At 46.8% G+C, this 14,704-nt stretch overlaps 1 protein-coding gene across 4 annotated transcripts in view; it reads left to right on the top strand.

Annotated features, from left to right (window-relative positions):
• Window positions 1-14,704, top strand: part of BAIAP2 (BAR/IMD domain containing adaptor protein 2) — a 132,996-nt gene that overhangs the window by 96,031 nt on the left and 22,261 nt on the right. For all 4 annotated transcript variants that reach the window (XM_044456457.1, XM_044456459.1, XM_044456460.1 and 1 more), the window contains exon 7: window positions 9,202-9,354. In XM_044456457.1, coding sequence (XP_044312392.1) covers window positions 9,202-9,354 — 153 coding nt within the window. The remainder of the gene's footprint in view (window positions 1-9,201; window positions 9,355-14,704) is intronic.

Below are 14,704 nucleotides of genomic sequence, written 5' to 3'. Positions count from 1 at the left end.
TTTCCCTGTCATTGCAACTGACTCCCCCCCCCTTTTTTTTGAACACACAAGCAATGGGATGAAATTGAATGTTGCTGTACAATCCACGTGGGCAGAGCCCCTGCTTTCCAGCAGCCCAGTGTTGCAGAAGAGATGATGGCTTTCACTTGCCTGATAGCTGTATGAGCAGCACATTTTTCTCTTCCCTTTTTTCTCCCCACCCCCTCTCCGCCCCCACACACATTCAGAACAATGGAGACTGCTTACAATGCAACTGAGCCCTCAGGATAAGCAGCAGAGGCAGCCGCAGCCTCTCAGGAGTGATTAGTCATCAGCTTCAGGAGATAACTGCTTCCTCCTATCCCCTGTCCCAGGATTCAGACTATCCAATTTATTTATTTATTTGCAGATCTCTTAATTATTTTCTTTTACCGACTGTTTCCATGCTCCATTCTCCCTTTGCCTTTAGTACACATTCTGATTTATATTAGCTTAGCAACACTAAGGAGAGATGCAAGAAACAAAAGGAGTGGATGTGACTTTAAACCAATAAATTCCACCACTTCTTTGTATCCTGCTTGTGTTAGTATATCCCAGTGATTTCAGGGAAACTTCCGCTCAGTATGCTGTAGAACTAGCATTGACTGTGGTTCATTGGAGCAGGTATTTGTTCTGGGTAAATGTTTAACCAGGTGCCTTTCCCCGGAGGGATGTGAATTTATGCAAAGACTTTCCAGTCTAGAAACCCAAACAGACAAGGTGCTGGACTGAATTCCCCAAACAGATGTGTGTCAGTGTCTTTTGGTAAGCCCACATGTTGCAGTGATTGATTAAAGAATTTTCCACCCCAATGCAGGCACAAGCCTTTTGGGCAGTCAAAACCTAGAGAAAATTTGCAAATGATAAAAAGAATAACTTCCGTCCAGCTGGTAAACAGAGCCATGGGGATCCCTGCTCTTAGGCATAGGAATAGCTATGTCAGTTTGCGCTCCAGTTGTTACATGAAAGGTTGGGTTAGTGCAGTTTATGTGGCTGCCCTGAAGCATATCCATTAATAAGCACCTGGGCAGAAGTGGTGGCTACTGCCTTACATAGTGGCCTTCGTAAAGAGATCTGCGCAACTGGCTCTTGCCAGTACATTCCCTCTTGGCCAGTGAGTCTGGTCAGACTGCTCTGCACAGCGGAGAGAAAAAATGAACATTATTCATGTCCTGGGCTGGTTCAAAGTTTTTGTGGCCCACCAGTGAGCCTGGGGAGACGTGCGGACAGCCTCAAACTCCCATGCTCACTTCTGCCTCAGCCCTTAGGTGTACCAGTGGCATAGTGGGAGGGCTGCTAACACATATACAACTGGGCTTCCCTAGCCAAGTCAAAGGCAAAGCAGGTGATGGTCTTTTTGCATGTAGGGCCAGGTCCGCATCTCTCTGGATGGCACCAGGCGAAGACCTTTTTATTTAAGCAGCATTTTAAATGTTAATATTATTGAATTTTATCTGGCCAGGGCGGCTTATTTTTATTTTATATATATATATATATATATATATATATATATATATATATAATTCTAATGTATATATTTTAATTTTTATTTATGTGGATCTAATTTATTGTTGTAAGCCGCCCCAAGGCTTCGACGAATGGGGCAGCATAAAAATGTTTTAATAATAATAATAAATAATAAATAAATATCATTAGGAACTGCTCTGGTGTCATACCTAGTCCAGCCAAATTGGAAGTGGCGTGTTTCCTTTAATCTAGTTGCACCCTGTAAGAGGGGAAAGTAGGCCCTGTTCCTTTTGAGCCTCAATGGGTCTGAACCTGAGTGAGTGTCTGACCCTGCTGTGATCATTTCCAGGGAACCTCATGCAATCCAGATTTACATCTTTCCATGGGGAAGGTTCACTGGAAGGTCCATATAATCCATTTGGGGATTGTTTCACAGTAAGACAGTAACACATTTTAGTTGACTTTAAATTCTTATATGACCTGGATAGTTGGATGCTAACGTTTGTCTGTTTTTACATCTCCTTCATTTCTTCCATGCTTTCAGATCTGATTTCTCATAGGAAATCTAGAAAAATGTTTGTCCCTATGGGGAACAATTAAAAAAACAGAACAACCAGCAGATTTCAGGAAGTGAAACAATGCACCTGAGTTATTTGTCTTGATTTGTCAACAGCCCTCTATCACCTTTGTGCAAATTTCCCAAGCAAAACTATTTTTTCTGGTTTGTCACAGTAAAAAGATCTGCTGTGGTAAACAGATTTAAATGACTCCCTGTGTGTCACTGTTGCACCTCATGGGAATTGCAGTTTGACATCACTGAGGGGGCTGCTGAAAACAACGAAGCTGAAAAGACAAATGACATCTCCCAGGAGGTATTGCAGTGACTGATTGTTCATGCCAATCCAAAACCTTTTAAAAGCCCTTACATGAGGAAACAATGTTTGCAGAAGGCAAGACTTATTGTCTCCCCACTCCACCATGACACTTCTTGTGGGGTGGAAATTCTGCTGCTTAACACTAGCTGTGCATTTAAGAAGTATCTAAGTCCCTTCAGGACAGGTATGTGAGTGTGTGCACACACAACAGAGGATATAGAGTAGTAAAGGGAGAGGAGTGACTGATAAGAGGGGGTGGATGTCCTACTTTCTAGTGCAGTATTTCCAAGCAGGAGTGGAATTTGTCCTCCCCAAACAGGACAGTCAAAAAGAAGCACTCTTTACTCTGTATGTAATTTACTTGTGACCATAAAATGTGGTGATGCCCAGTAGCTTAGGTGGTTTTAGAAAGAGATTTGACAGATTTAGGATAAATGCTAACCATGGTTGCAAACCATAGGGCTATATAGGGCCTCCAAGTTCTGAGTGAATGTGTCATGGACTATATTGGAGTGACAGTGGAAGAGGGCAGTTCTTCTCCTGCCTGTGGACTTCCCATGTGGCAGGCACCTGGTTGGCCATGGTGGGCAACAGTATGCTGAACTGCAGAGGCCAGAAGGGCCTGGTTTATGTTCTTAGGCTGACTACGAACCCTTTTCGTTTTGGTGTGCGAGTCAGCGCTTTCCAACCTTTGAAGCTGGGAAACCAAACAATTCAATGGCCCCCTAAATGGCATCTAGGAAGCCATAGGTTCACACTGTTGATTAGTTAAATTAGGTATAGCACTCTGCTTGAGTAGCTGGTAATGCCTTCTCTTTAGAGGAGAGGCGGGCAGTTTGTAGGACAAACGCTGGAAGGGCCAAAACTGCCTTCTTGCCACACTATTTCCATTTTTGGCCAGCGTAGGCTAAAGCTGACTCTAAAGACACAAATGTTACAGACTTTTGCCTCCTTGGATAGCACATGTAAGGTACATTAGGTCTGGAGCAAGAGATACCTGGTATTTATGCAGCATATCTCACATGTTCGATCTGTGGAAAACTTGACCTGAGGCTTATCTGGCTGCTATATTATACTCTTAACTACCACATCGTACCAGCTTCTCCTGCCTGCCTCTAACATAAATGCTTATGAATGCCAACCTGCCTCAGAGTTGCTTCTTCCATCCTTCTCTCCCCCTCTCTCCATTCATTCTCAAAGGAAACAGACATCTAGATACTTTCCATCATTGAAAAGCCCCCAGGTTGTCTTGTGTGGCACTGTGGATGGGAACTGTGCTTCTTTTCCAGTGAGTTTTCTCCCTGTTTACCTTGCACTGAAAAACATAGCCTGGCACCTTATTACTTCATATTTCAACTACAGAAAGAAGAATGATTTGACATAATTATAGTCAACACAGCTGGGGACAGCACTGGTATAGAAGGCAGTGGGTTTTCAGTCATTCTCTTCATGCTACCTTTGTATGTACAGACAGCTGTGACCTGCTACATTATCAAATAGATGGGGAGAGTATCAAATGTGCAGGTAAGAGACAGGGCAACAAACCAAGCAGCATGTTGCTGGCTGCAGTTGCTGTTCAGGCCCTGGAAACCAGTTTTGCAACTATTGCATCAGTTTTTCATACTGTCAGATATGGGTTTATATAGAATGATGAAGATGGGTTGTTGTTCCGAATATGTATTTGGAATCCCATGGATGTTAACTTCTATTGTTTGTGTCAGAATTCTGATATTTACCAGTACATCTCAAGGGCTTTAGAAATGTTGAGAAGAATTGGCACTAGAATATTTCTTGCATGTATTAGAGTTTCTCTCAAGAGATGTACTAATGCAGAGATTCATGGCAGGCTGGCATCTGTTTCTGAGAAGATCTGGTGTTAGGTAGGTACATGAGATGTAGACAATTGCTTTGACTAGTTCACTTCACACTAAATTATTTGGGACTCTCATTTATTTCAATGAGAGATGGTTATGGATGCATTTAACTCTCCCACTGAAATAAATTGAATGCCCAGTGGTGGCTGAATTCTATTCTGAGACATAGCAGGAAATATCAGAAAAGATTGTGCTTCAAGACTTAATTTTGGATTCTTGCAACTAGGTCTTGCTGAAAGTCGTCCTCTGACAGAAATATGCATCATCTTGAACTGTCATCCACAAATTAGGGAAGTAGAGGTGAAACCTGTTCATTTTCCTGAAGATACTGGTGCAGTCCTTTCCAGGTTGCATAATTCTTTTTCTTCCCCTGTATGATAAGACATTCCTTGTATACATTTGGCATAAATATAAATGTATCTGCAAATAATGCAACAAGGGATAGAACTAACTGTCTTCCTCAAGGCTATGGGAGTAACCGGTATATGTATTATAGCAGCATTTTCCACCCAAAGATTGGGTGGAACTATATTCAGGAAGAAAGCAGGCAAGCTTGGGCTAGTACAGTAAGGAAGACAGTAAATAGAAACCCATTCCTTGCCAGCTCAGAGTGGAATCCGTCCTTTACAGAGAGCGATAGAGGTCACTGTCTGGAGTGATTCTGAAGTGAGTTTAAGGTTCTTTTTTGTGGGTGGGTGGGTGGGTGGATGAGTTGGGGTAATCAAAAGGCATAAGCCAAGGGTTACTTGTCTTCTTCATGGTCTCTGGGCAAACATACCAATGGGCTTGACGCGCAGCGCAAGGCCTCAACTGGAGAGAAACTTCCAAAGCTCAGCGCCATGGAGTGGGTGGGAGCCAGGACCGCCACCTGTATACTGCTCCCGCCCAGTCCCTCAGTTCCTTTTGTACCACACTTCGAACTCGCCTGAGATCAGAGCCTTCCACTCACTCTACTTACCGGTTCACCATCTTGTGTCTCTCTCTATCTCTCGGGGGAAAAAAAACCTCAAAAAACCAACCCCTTTTCTTCTTTCAAGCCACCGCAGAGAGAAGCCTACCGCCTCTCTCCTCCTCTCTCGCTTCCTCTTGCTACAGCTCTCTCCTCTCCTTTCCTCGACCACGTGCACTCCATTTCGGACCACATGGCCGATTCAGCTCCACGCCGCTGCACCTCCTGTGCAGCAAGAATGCCCACTAGCGATGGGCATTTGAAGTGCCTCCTCTGCTTAGGTGAGGGGCACATCGTGGAGACTGGCCCGCACTGCCAGGCCTTTAAAAAGCAGGCGCTCCAGCAGAGAGCCACACGTCTCAGGCAGGCCCTTATGACCTTTACCCTGGGAGCGGATAACCCCCCCTCCCAGGGAAGGCCCCTCCAAGCCCCTCAGGGCAAGGAGGGCAGCATTGCTGGGGGAGGGCCCAGCCAACACTGTGGCGCCAGTGCTGTGAGGGAGCCGGCCCCTTCGACATCAGAAGCAACCTGGGACCGCCTGGAATTCTTGGACCCCGGGGCGCCCGTGGACACAACTCCCTCCGTCCTGGTGCTGGAGTCCCTGGGCGCATGTGGCCTGGCCGCAGGGGCTTCTACTCCAGGTACTTCACAGTGCCTAAACGGGATGGGACTCTGAGGCTCATCTTAGACTTGAGTGGGGTGAACAAGTTCATCACCCCCAAGAAGTTCAGGATGGTCACTCTCCAGGGCATCCTCCTCCTCAACCAAAGAGACTGGTTCGCCTCCATAGACCTCAAGGACGTGTACTTTCATATCGCTATCCACCCCGAGCACAAGCATTTTCTGTGCTTTCAAATCGAACAGCAGGCCTTCCAGTTCTGCGTCCTGCCCTTTGGGTTGTCCACGGCCACATGTGTATTCACCAAATGCGTGGCAGTCGTCTGCACCCACCTTAGACTCCCTCCTTAGACTTCATGGGATCCAGGTCTTCCCATACCTGGATGACTGGCTCCTTGTGGCCCCCTCCAGGGAGGACTTACTGCGTGGCCTATCACACTCCTCCTCCTTCGGGACCTGGACTCCTCATAAACCATGACAAATCAGCTCTTTCCCCCACACAGTCTGTACTCTTCATAGGGTCACGCCTGAACGCCACCCTCGCCAAAGCCTTCTTGCCACAGCCAAGGGCAGAAACCCTTGCTGCTCTGGTTGCAGCCATCAGGGCCACACTTTTTCCACTGCCCACACCACCCAGAAGCTGCTGGACCTCATGGCCTCCACAGTATTGGTGCTGCAGCTTGCAAGGCTCCACATGAGACCTCTCCGGCTATGGTTCATGAGAGCCTTCACGTGGGATGAGGACCCCCATGTGACCCACCTCTCCCCCCCCCCCAAGGAGGTCAGAGAGTCCCTCCTATGGTGGTGTGCCATAGACAACCTCACCACAGGCATACCCTTCCACCCGCCCCACCGCCTCCTAGACCGTCAGAACCGACGCGTCCAACACCGGCTCAGGGGCACTGGGACCAGAGAGAGGCCCGTCTCCACATCAACGCTCTGGAGATGCTAGCAGTTCAGAAGGCCCTAGCGTCCTCCCAGGATGCCCTGCTAGGACGCCATGTCCAGGTAGTCACAGACAACACCACCGTCATGTACAACCTGAACAAGCAGGGAGGGACATATTCTGCCCGCCTCGCAATGCTGGCTTCAGCCATCTGGCACTGGCGCACCCAGAAGGGGCATCACCAACACAGCTCTTCACATCGCCAGGTGTCTCAACACCCTAGCAGACTTGCTCAGCTGCTCAGCCTCCACCCCCCACGAGTAGGAACTGGAGGCCACCGCCTTCCACACTGGGGCAGGGCGCGGTCACCATTTCCTTCACAGGACACCTTGCATCCCTCACACACCTGGGACAGCACGGTCTTCAGGCATTGAGGGACTGGGTGGGAACCGCTGCCTATGCACTGCCTGCACAGGGGGCGGTCCCGGCTCCTGCCCACTCCATGGTGCCAAGCTTTGGAAGTTTCTCTCTGGATGTGGCCTTGCGCTGCACATCGAGCCCATTGGTGTGAATGCATGGATCATGACTCAAAGAACAACAGTTACAGGTAAGCAACCTGCCTTTCTCAGGTTGCTTGGTTGTTTGCACCTGTTTGCACCCTAGTGCAGAAATTGCCTGTCACTCAATTAAGCAATTCTTAGTTAATAAATCATGAGTTTTGCTGGATTAAATCTGCATATATTTTGCATGTGAAAAAAGGCCCAGTTCTGAAGAGAAAAGCAACTCCTTTTCATGAAGTCACACCTGTCACTTGAGAGAAATCATTTTAGAAAAGTCATTCTCCTACATGGGGACAATAGTGCTTCTAAGATGGAACAGCAGCTTGCTGCAGATTTTTTTTAAAATCTAAGTGCTTATATTGCTTTTTGTTGTTATTTTTGCTGCCTTATGGTAGACATCTTTTTAACTGATTACAAATTTTGTGAATCAAACTGACTGACTAAATGTGACAGTCCTCATGGAAAGACATTCTGAAGAAAGAAGGAGCCCTTCAGCTGCAGGAAGAGTGCACAGTCATTAAGGAAGCTCGCCTGCCCACCGGGAAAGCAGCTAGATCACTTTGGCAACATGAATGCTGGATAGAGGCTACCACGCACGGGTTGCTTACTTGCATACATTACAGCAGCCTTCCCCATCCTGGTCTGTTGAATTGCAGTTCCCTTCATCCTCAGCCAGCTTGGTAATAGGTTATTGCTGGCCAGAAATGGAGAGAGCTGTAGTTCAACACTAGAAGATACCAGGTTGTGAAAAGCTACATGACGGAATGAAAAGTGGGTCACAAAGCTTGGATCTGCTGCATCGGAACGGGAGTTGCCAAATAAAGGACAGGGAATGCAAGAGGGAGTCGGTGCCGCTCTGCATGGAACACAGATCAGGAGTGAGCATGTCCCAGTCCCACGCCATCCAGCAACCAGTATTGTGTGCACACAGCTGCAAGGAATGGGTGTGTCCAGTAGGCAGAAACCCACTGCAGTCTTTTCAGTTCTCCAGAATGAGCACCAGGTGCAAGAGGCGAGCGTGCTTAGGGTTTTGGGTGGAAGCTGAAGAGAGTCTGGTTGGAAGGAGACATGAATGCTTGTTCCTGGTCTTTGATGGCCTGAGAGAGGCAGATGGAGAAAACGGCTCTGTATGTGGGTATATCACGACCTAGTGCAAGTGGGCATTATATGTCATAACAATGAGAAAACTGCAACGAGTGGGTTCTGTGGGAGCTTATAGGGCAATTATTTGTTGTACCTTCCTGTAAGGAGGTGGGAGGTTGTGGGTTGTGAGGTGCTTAATGCATTGCTCTGGGAGGGGATCTCACCCCCTACCACATGTGGTCAAGAAACAGAGAAAGTTGATGTTTGCCACCCAGATGGCAACAGGTTAGTGGGACAGTGGAGTTTTAAGCTCCATCTCACCTGAGTGGAAGCTCTTTTAAAGCGCCTTAACCTTGTGCAAGCAGCACAGCCAGTTTGCAATGATAAGCACTAGCAAATGAACACTACCCAGGTGCAGGCTAAGTAGGAGGGAGGCTGAGAAGAATCACTCTGCTCTTCTGCCACCCACACAACATCTGAAGCCCACGTTCTGAGTCAGGAGCTTTTGTGTGGGGGAGGTCAGATGACTAAGGCTGGCTGATGAGGGAGGGCGATAGCGATACTCCCTGTAAGTCTGCATTTGCTCTGTTGCCTGCTGCCCCCTGCTGCCCTGTCTTAATCGGACTGCGTGCAGAGACGGAATGGAATACTGGACTTTGATGAAGGCAAAGGGAGATGGGCTGCTCTGATTCTCTTTCTTGCAACAATTGGCATGCGTGCTGCCATCACAAGGGATCCTGCTATGAGCAGCTAGATCACTGAGTGAAATGTTAAATTGGGGTGACAGGCCTTGTTTTATATCTCACGGTTCACACTGTGCACTCTGCTGACCTGTCCTACTGTATGGCTTTTCTCTCTCTGTTCATCCCAGTTTATTGAAGCAATCAGCAACAAGCAAGGTGAACTGGAGAACTATGTGTCTGATGGCTACAAGACGGCACTCACAGAGGAGCGGCGGCGGTTCTGCTTCCTGGTGGAGAAACAGTGTGCTGTGGCCAAAAATGCCCTCTCGTACCATTCCAAGGTAAGCAGGTGACTGTGCAGGGACAGTCTTACCGGGCAGAAGTCCCTTCCAGCTGTTGTCTCTTAGGGAGCCACATGTGGGGGCTATTCATCTCCAGTCTGACTTTAAACTTCAGAAAGTCGATGAAGAATCATTGAGAAATCAGGATCAATCATAATGTGATTTCATTTATTTCAAGTTTATGGGATCAGAGGTTGTGGGCCAGAATTCTCCTTGAAATAAAAGCACTGCTCCTTTGAAGAAACTTGCCCAGCAAACAGTGTTCCTTTCTTTTATAGGGAATTCTACTTATTCATTCCCAAATGCTTTATCTCATGTTGTTCACAGATGCATGAATGCATATAGTCATGAACAGACAAAGAGGAGTGTTGACACAGGAGAAATTCAGACTCCCTCAGTTTGGACCTTTTAAAGCTCTGCTTACGCATCCATTATGTGTTCCCATAGAGGTCCTTATTTCCCGTAGTCATACTATCATACATTCCTTACATCTAGAAGTTATAATGCGTTGAACTGCAATAAGTGTAGGATAGGATGTATCCATTTGGGGCCCTGTAGTGGTTTCCAGTGTAATTAAAGCAGAGGGAACTTTCCCTTTTAATTGCAGTGCTAGCACACACAAAAGGAGGCAGCTACAGCATTATGACAGAAATATGTGTGTGGGGGGTGGGGAGATATTTTCCACAGCTTGTAATATTTGTGACCAGTTCTAGTAGCACTTGCTGTTGTACAACAGCCCAGAGGCAGGTCCTTGGGGGTGGTGGAGGTTCACAGCTGGACCAAGAGGCAGGATGTCGATCCACACAGATTCCTTCAAAGTTGGCACAATATAGAAGACTTGTTTTATCTTCACTGCCACAAACTTTTCCAGTTTATTTTTTTGGGGGGAGGGGTGTTCCTTTTGGGAAGCTTCTTTGGGTAAGTTCTCAGGGTTCCTCTTCTATAGCCTACTTAGCAAAAATACATGGCTAAGTCAGAAACTAGTTTAGAAATCCCATTTTACTCGTGTTGCGTTCATCGTGGGCCAAACTGCACATTATTCACTCCATTGCATCAACTTAAGCCTATGTTTGATCTTGTGAGAATTATTCTGGGTCCTAGATGGAGAATTGTTCCTCTCCTGTCAGTAAACTTCTGCTAGTATTGTTCTGAACAAAGCTTCTCTATACTTAATTGCTTGTGTATATGTATGAATGGTTGTACCTGCATTTATCTCTTATACCACACCTCTCATCTACAGTAGCCATCTGGGTAGACTGAAAAGATGTTTAGATAATAAAGAGATGAACTGAAAAGTTTTGCTTAGTCGTAAACATCTTCAAACAGTAATGTATGCCAAGCCAAGTATTTACATATAGAAGGAACATTTATATGTTTGAGTTACAAGAACAAAATTATTTTCTTGCCACAAGAATGGACAAACAAGTTTTGAATTGCCCCCTCCTTCCCTTCCTGGTAGCTTCATTCAGCCTGTCAGTACTCCAACAAGACTTTTTTTTCTCACCTAACTAGCAATCTCTTTCTTTGGAACATTTGTTTTGCTTTGGAGAATTACACAGATGGCCAGTCCATAGTGAGCTGCTGTGAGGGTGCAGCGTATTCTAAGCTGCATGAGAACGGAGCACGTGAGGTGTGGGAGTGCCCGGGTCACCACCAGTGTCCCTCACCTCGTGTAAGAAACCCATCTTTTGTCAAGTGGTCCTGTGTGCACTGAACACTCTTCTCAGAGATCCTCTCTGTGCAGGAAGCACTGCATAATCTGCATGAACTCCAAGCGCATATGTTGCTTCTCCCTCCCCCACTTCTCCCCACAGTGTGAATCTGCTGTTTTTCTTTCTCCTATACGTATGCTTCAAAATGGCCACGTGCGCTGTCAGTGCAGAAAAATCTATCTTGTTCTAACCGAAGGGCTGAAGCACCGCTTTATGTGCCCTTTTCCCCTTCTTTGTGCTGCTAAGTAGCCCCCAAGAGAAAGAGAGAGGGCAGGGAAAGTGCTTCAGGCTCTCCTTGCCATTAATTTGCACTTTACCTAAACATTAGAGATGTGCTTGCAGTTTGTCATTTCCATCTTCCCAGTGCTATACTCTTTTTTCCTGCTTGTACCATTTCTGACTTGGTTTTGGACTGCAGAATGATTTTGCTTTTTATTGAAGTGGAAGCAAGGTCATCAGACCTGGCAATATCAGGCAGCAGGAAGCTTCAGAATACCAGCCGTTCATTCTCTGAGGTCCAGGAGAGCTTCTGCCACTCCCCCTTAGGGCCAAACTAGATTGGCTATTAAGTGTATGGATGCTATGAATATGTGTGCTGGTGCTGGGGTGATATCTGGAAGGGTGAGTTCCTCTCCTGAGCACTCTGCCATAGACTAGACAATTGCCTCCAGGAGCTAGTATTTGCATTCCAAAGGAAGCTTTCCTAGGTTGAGCAGGGCATCAGAGCATCCTGCCCCTTGTATTTAACTGACCCTCCCCCGCTTGTACAGGAGCCTCTGTAAGCCTTCTGGAATCCCAAGCTATGCAAAAGGCCCAATTGGTTCATATTCCTGTTAAAAACTCGAAATCGTGGTTGGACAGCACCTGCGTCTCTGCTATTATGCAATAATAGCTACCCCGCAACTAACCTGGGCTTGTCTGGAGCCTGGCAGAGGCTATTCTGGGACCCCTTGTTGCTATGGAGCAGCTGTTTTCTGCAGCCTAGTAACCAGACTGGTGTCTTGATGGCATCCTGCTGCTGTGTAGCAAGGTAGTGTGAATAAACTTTTCCACTGCTGAGGAAATGGCTCCACGTGTAGTCGTCCTCCACTGACCATTATGCTAAACATTAAGCCGTTGGGTGAGCTGAGAGAAGGTGGTACCTTAGGGTCGATAATGATGCTGAGAAGGGACTATTGAAACAAGGATATGGAAAGAGTTTTTTGTCAGGAGAGCAAAGCATTCTTGACCTGCTTTGTACTAAACGCAACATCCATCCCCCCCACCCCCCAAACCCTTCAGCCTTGGAAAATGGCAGAAGCTGTTGGAAGAACAGCCTATCTTGTCCTTTTGAGAATTTGTCCTTAATTTCTTAGTTCCATTTTATCTCTTCTTGAGGGAGAAAATGGGCTGGGAACTGGGAAAGACCCAGCCTGGAGGTTCCCTATCACAGTGGCAGTTCAATCCCTCTTCATCAAGTAAAGAAGACTGAACAAAAGCACAGCCCCTGTGTGCTGCACGGACAAGGGTGGGGAAATTAACTGGAAGCTCCTTTGCATTTCTGGTGTACATCAACTTGGAACCAGAAGCTTTCCCCCATGCAAGTGTGGATATTGTACAAGTCCTGAGTTTTCAGTAACTCCAGCTTTTTATCAAGATGTTGAGTATTGCTTTTACTCTCTGGGTATGGCCACGATTGCCTATAACATTTTGACCAGAAGGGCCTCTTCCTGGTTCTGTTGCTAGACATCTTGAAAACTCTCTTGGAAGCTTCTGCACTCTGAGGACTAGCTTGTACAACATGACAGGCTGTGGTGGGGAATTCACCTGTGAGAAGTTTCAGTGCATTCTAAGCACCATTACCAATTTTCAAGTTCTGACCAGGCTTGGCCATGGCTTGTCATAGTATCCAAACTCAGGAGGTGAGGATTATTTGAGAGTTAAGCAATCCTTGCATGACCTAAAACAGACATGGCTTATGGAAGGGCTATTTAACCCTCAAATAACACCCCCCCGCCCGCCCCCTAGGTTTGGACAACATGACAAGCCACTGCCACTCCCAGGCAGAGCTTGCATATTCATAATAGCAGATGGCACACATCGCAATGGCCCAGGGTTTCAGCTCCCAGTGGGCTGGCATCTCATCCAAACCAGGTTACCATCTGAACTGCATCCCTCATTTTAGGTCTGATAGTGGTCTTGTTCAGGAGCAGAGGAAGTTTCTCTTTTTACACATGACACGTGGGATGCAAGCACGCATGCACTTGCTGAGCTCCAGAGAGCCTGCACTTTTGCCACATTGCTCCCGTACATTTATTGAAATTTGAGATCTGAACGGCCCAGATCTTTGCATGGTGATAAAGGCTGTCACCTTGAGTTTGAGGAAACACACACTGAGGGTGCTGCCGTATCTGTGATACACCCGTGATCTTGCACTAAAACTCCCTGCCTTTGAAAGGAGCCAGAAGTATGTCCAATTCAGCACTGCACAGAAACTGGGGGTGCTGTGACTGTGTTGTTCTAGTGCTTTCTGTGTTATGCTAGAAACAGTTTGGTGAACTAAGCATGGTCAACTTAGTTGAGTGAACAAAGACTGAGGGAAGGTGGTAAGCAGTTCAGTTGCTTGAGCACAAGGAGTGTATGTCCTATAACAGTGCCCCCTTTTTCAGGGAACACCCATGGCATGGTTCCAGTTTTTCTGGTTCTGCTATTTGTTCCTATTAACTTTTTGGTTGAGGAAAGTTACCTTCCCTTCTCCAGCTACTAACTGACATAAGTCCTGACCTGCCCTGGCTGTTAATAACACCCACCCTTGCTTGCTTTTCCTCCTTTTTTATACACGGATCAGAGAATTGCTTCCTCTGTTCTTTGGTTCTGAATGTTTCCTGCCGTTAATTTCACTGTGCCAGCAAGAGCAGCCACCCAGTGGGAAGAGATGGTTCAACACTGGAGGGGATGAGTTCGTTCCCTTTAGGAGAAAATCCTGGAATGAGACCTCGCCTGGTTGTATTTCTCAGATGTGCTTTCCCTGAGCAGCTGCCTCCAAAACAGAATATTTCAGAATGCTGTGCTAGGGGAAATTAATTGGTCTCTGTTGTCTTCCCCTTCCCCTGTAAATGTTTCATGCACTTTTAACTGGCCTGTCAGCTGGCATAACACACACATAGAGCCTTGTCTTTTATCCGGCTTTATCTTGTTTGCAGGTCACATAGGAGCAGATGGATTTCATTCACTGAACTGAGAACTCTGTGTGTGTGCCTGCCTGCCTATCTCCAGTGTGATCCTTCACTGGCTAGCTGGATGTTTTCTCCAGCATCAAGCAATATGCCAAAGCACACTCGTGCAAGGAGGGCGCTGCTGTGTCCTGCCCTACTTGCCAGTTGGCTGCTGTGTAAACGGAAGGCTGGCCTGAATGGACCCTCGCTCTGATCCAGCAGGGCTCTGCTTAAGTGCTTCTGGATAAATGATGCACCAGCCTAGGTGTCTGTGAAAGCTACGCATTTAAGTAAGGGTATTTTTGGTGGAAGCCAAACACAGATGGCTGCTGTGGCATGACAGAAACATGAAAAAGGAAATGCGTGTGCTGGAGTGTGGTGGAGGCTTTCTTTCCTGCCCTCTGCAACACCGTTTGCGGGCGAAAGTCTGGCCTGCGGATCTCA

This window comes from Varanus komodoensis, unplaced genomic scaffold (assembly GCF_004798865.1).
Source record: "Varanus komodoensis strain SLA01 unplaced genomic scaffold, ASM479886v1 scaffold84, whole genome shotgun sequence".
NCBI lineage: Eukaryota > Metazoa > Chordata > Lepidosauria > Squamata > Varanidae > Varanus > Varanus komodoensis.
This window is presented reverse-complemented; position numbering and strand designations above follow the sequence as displayed.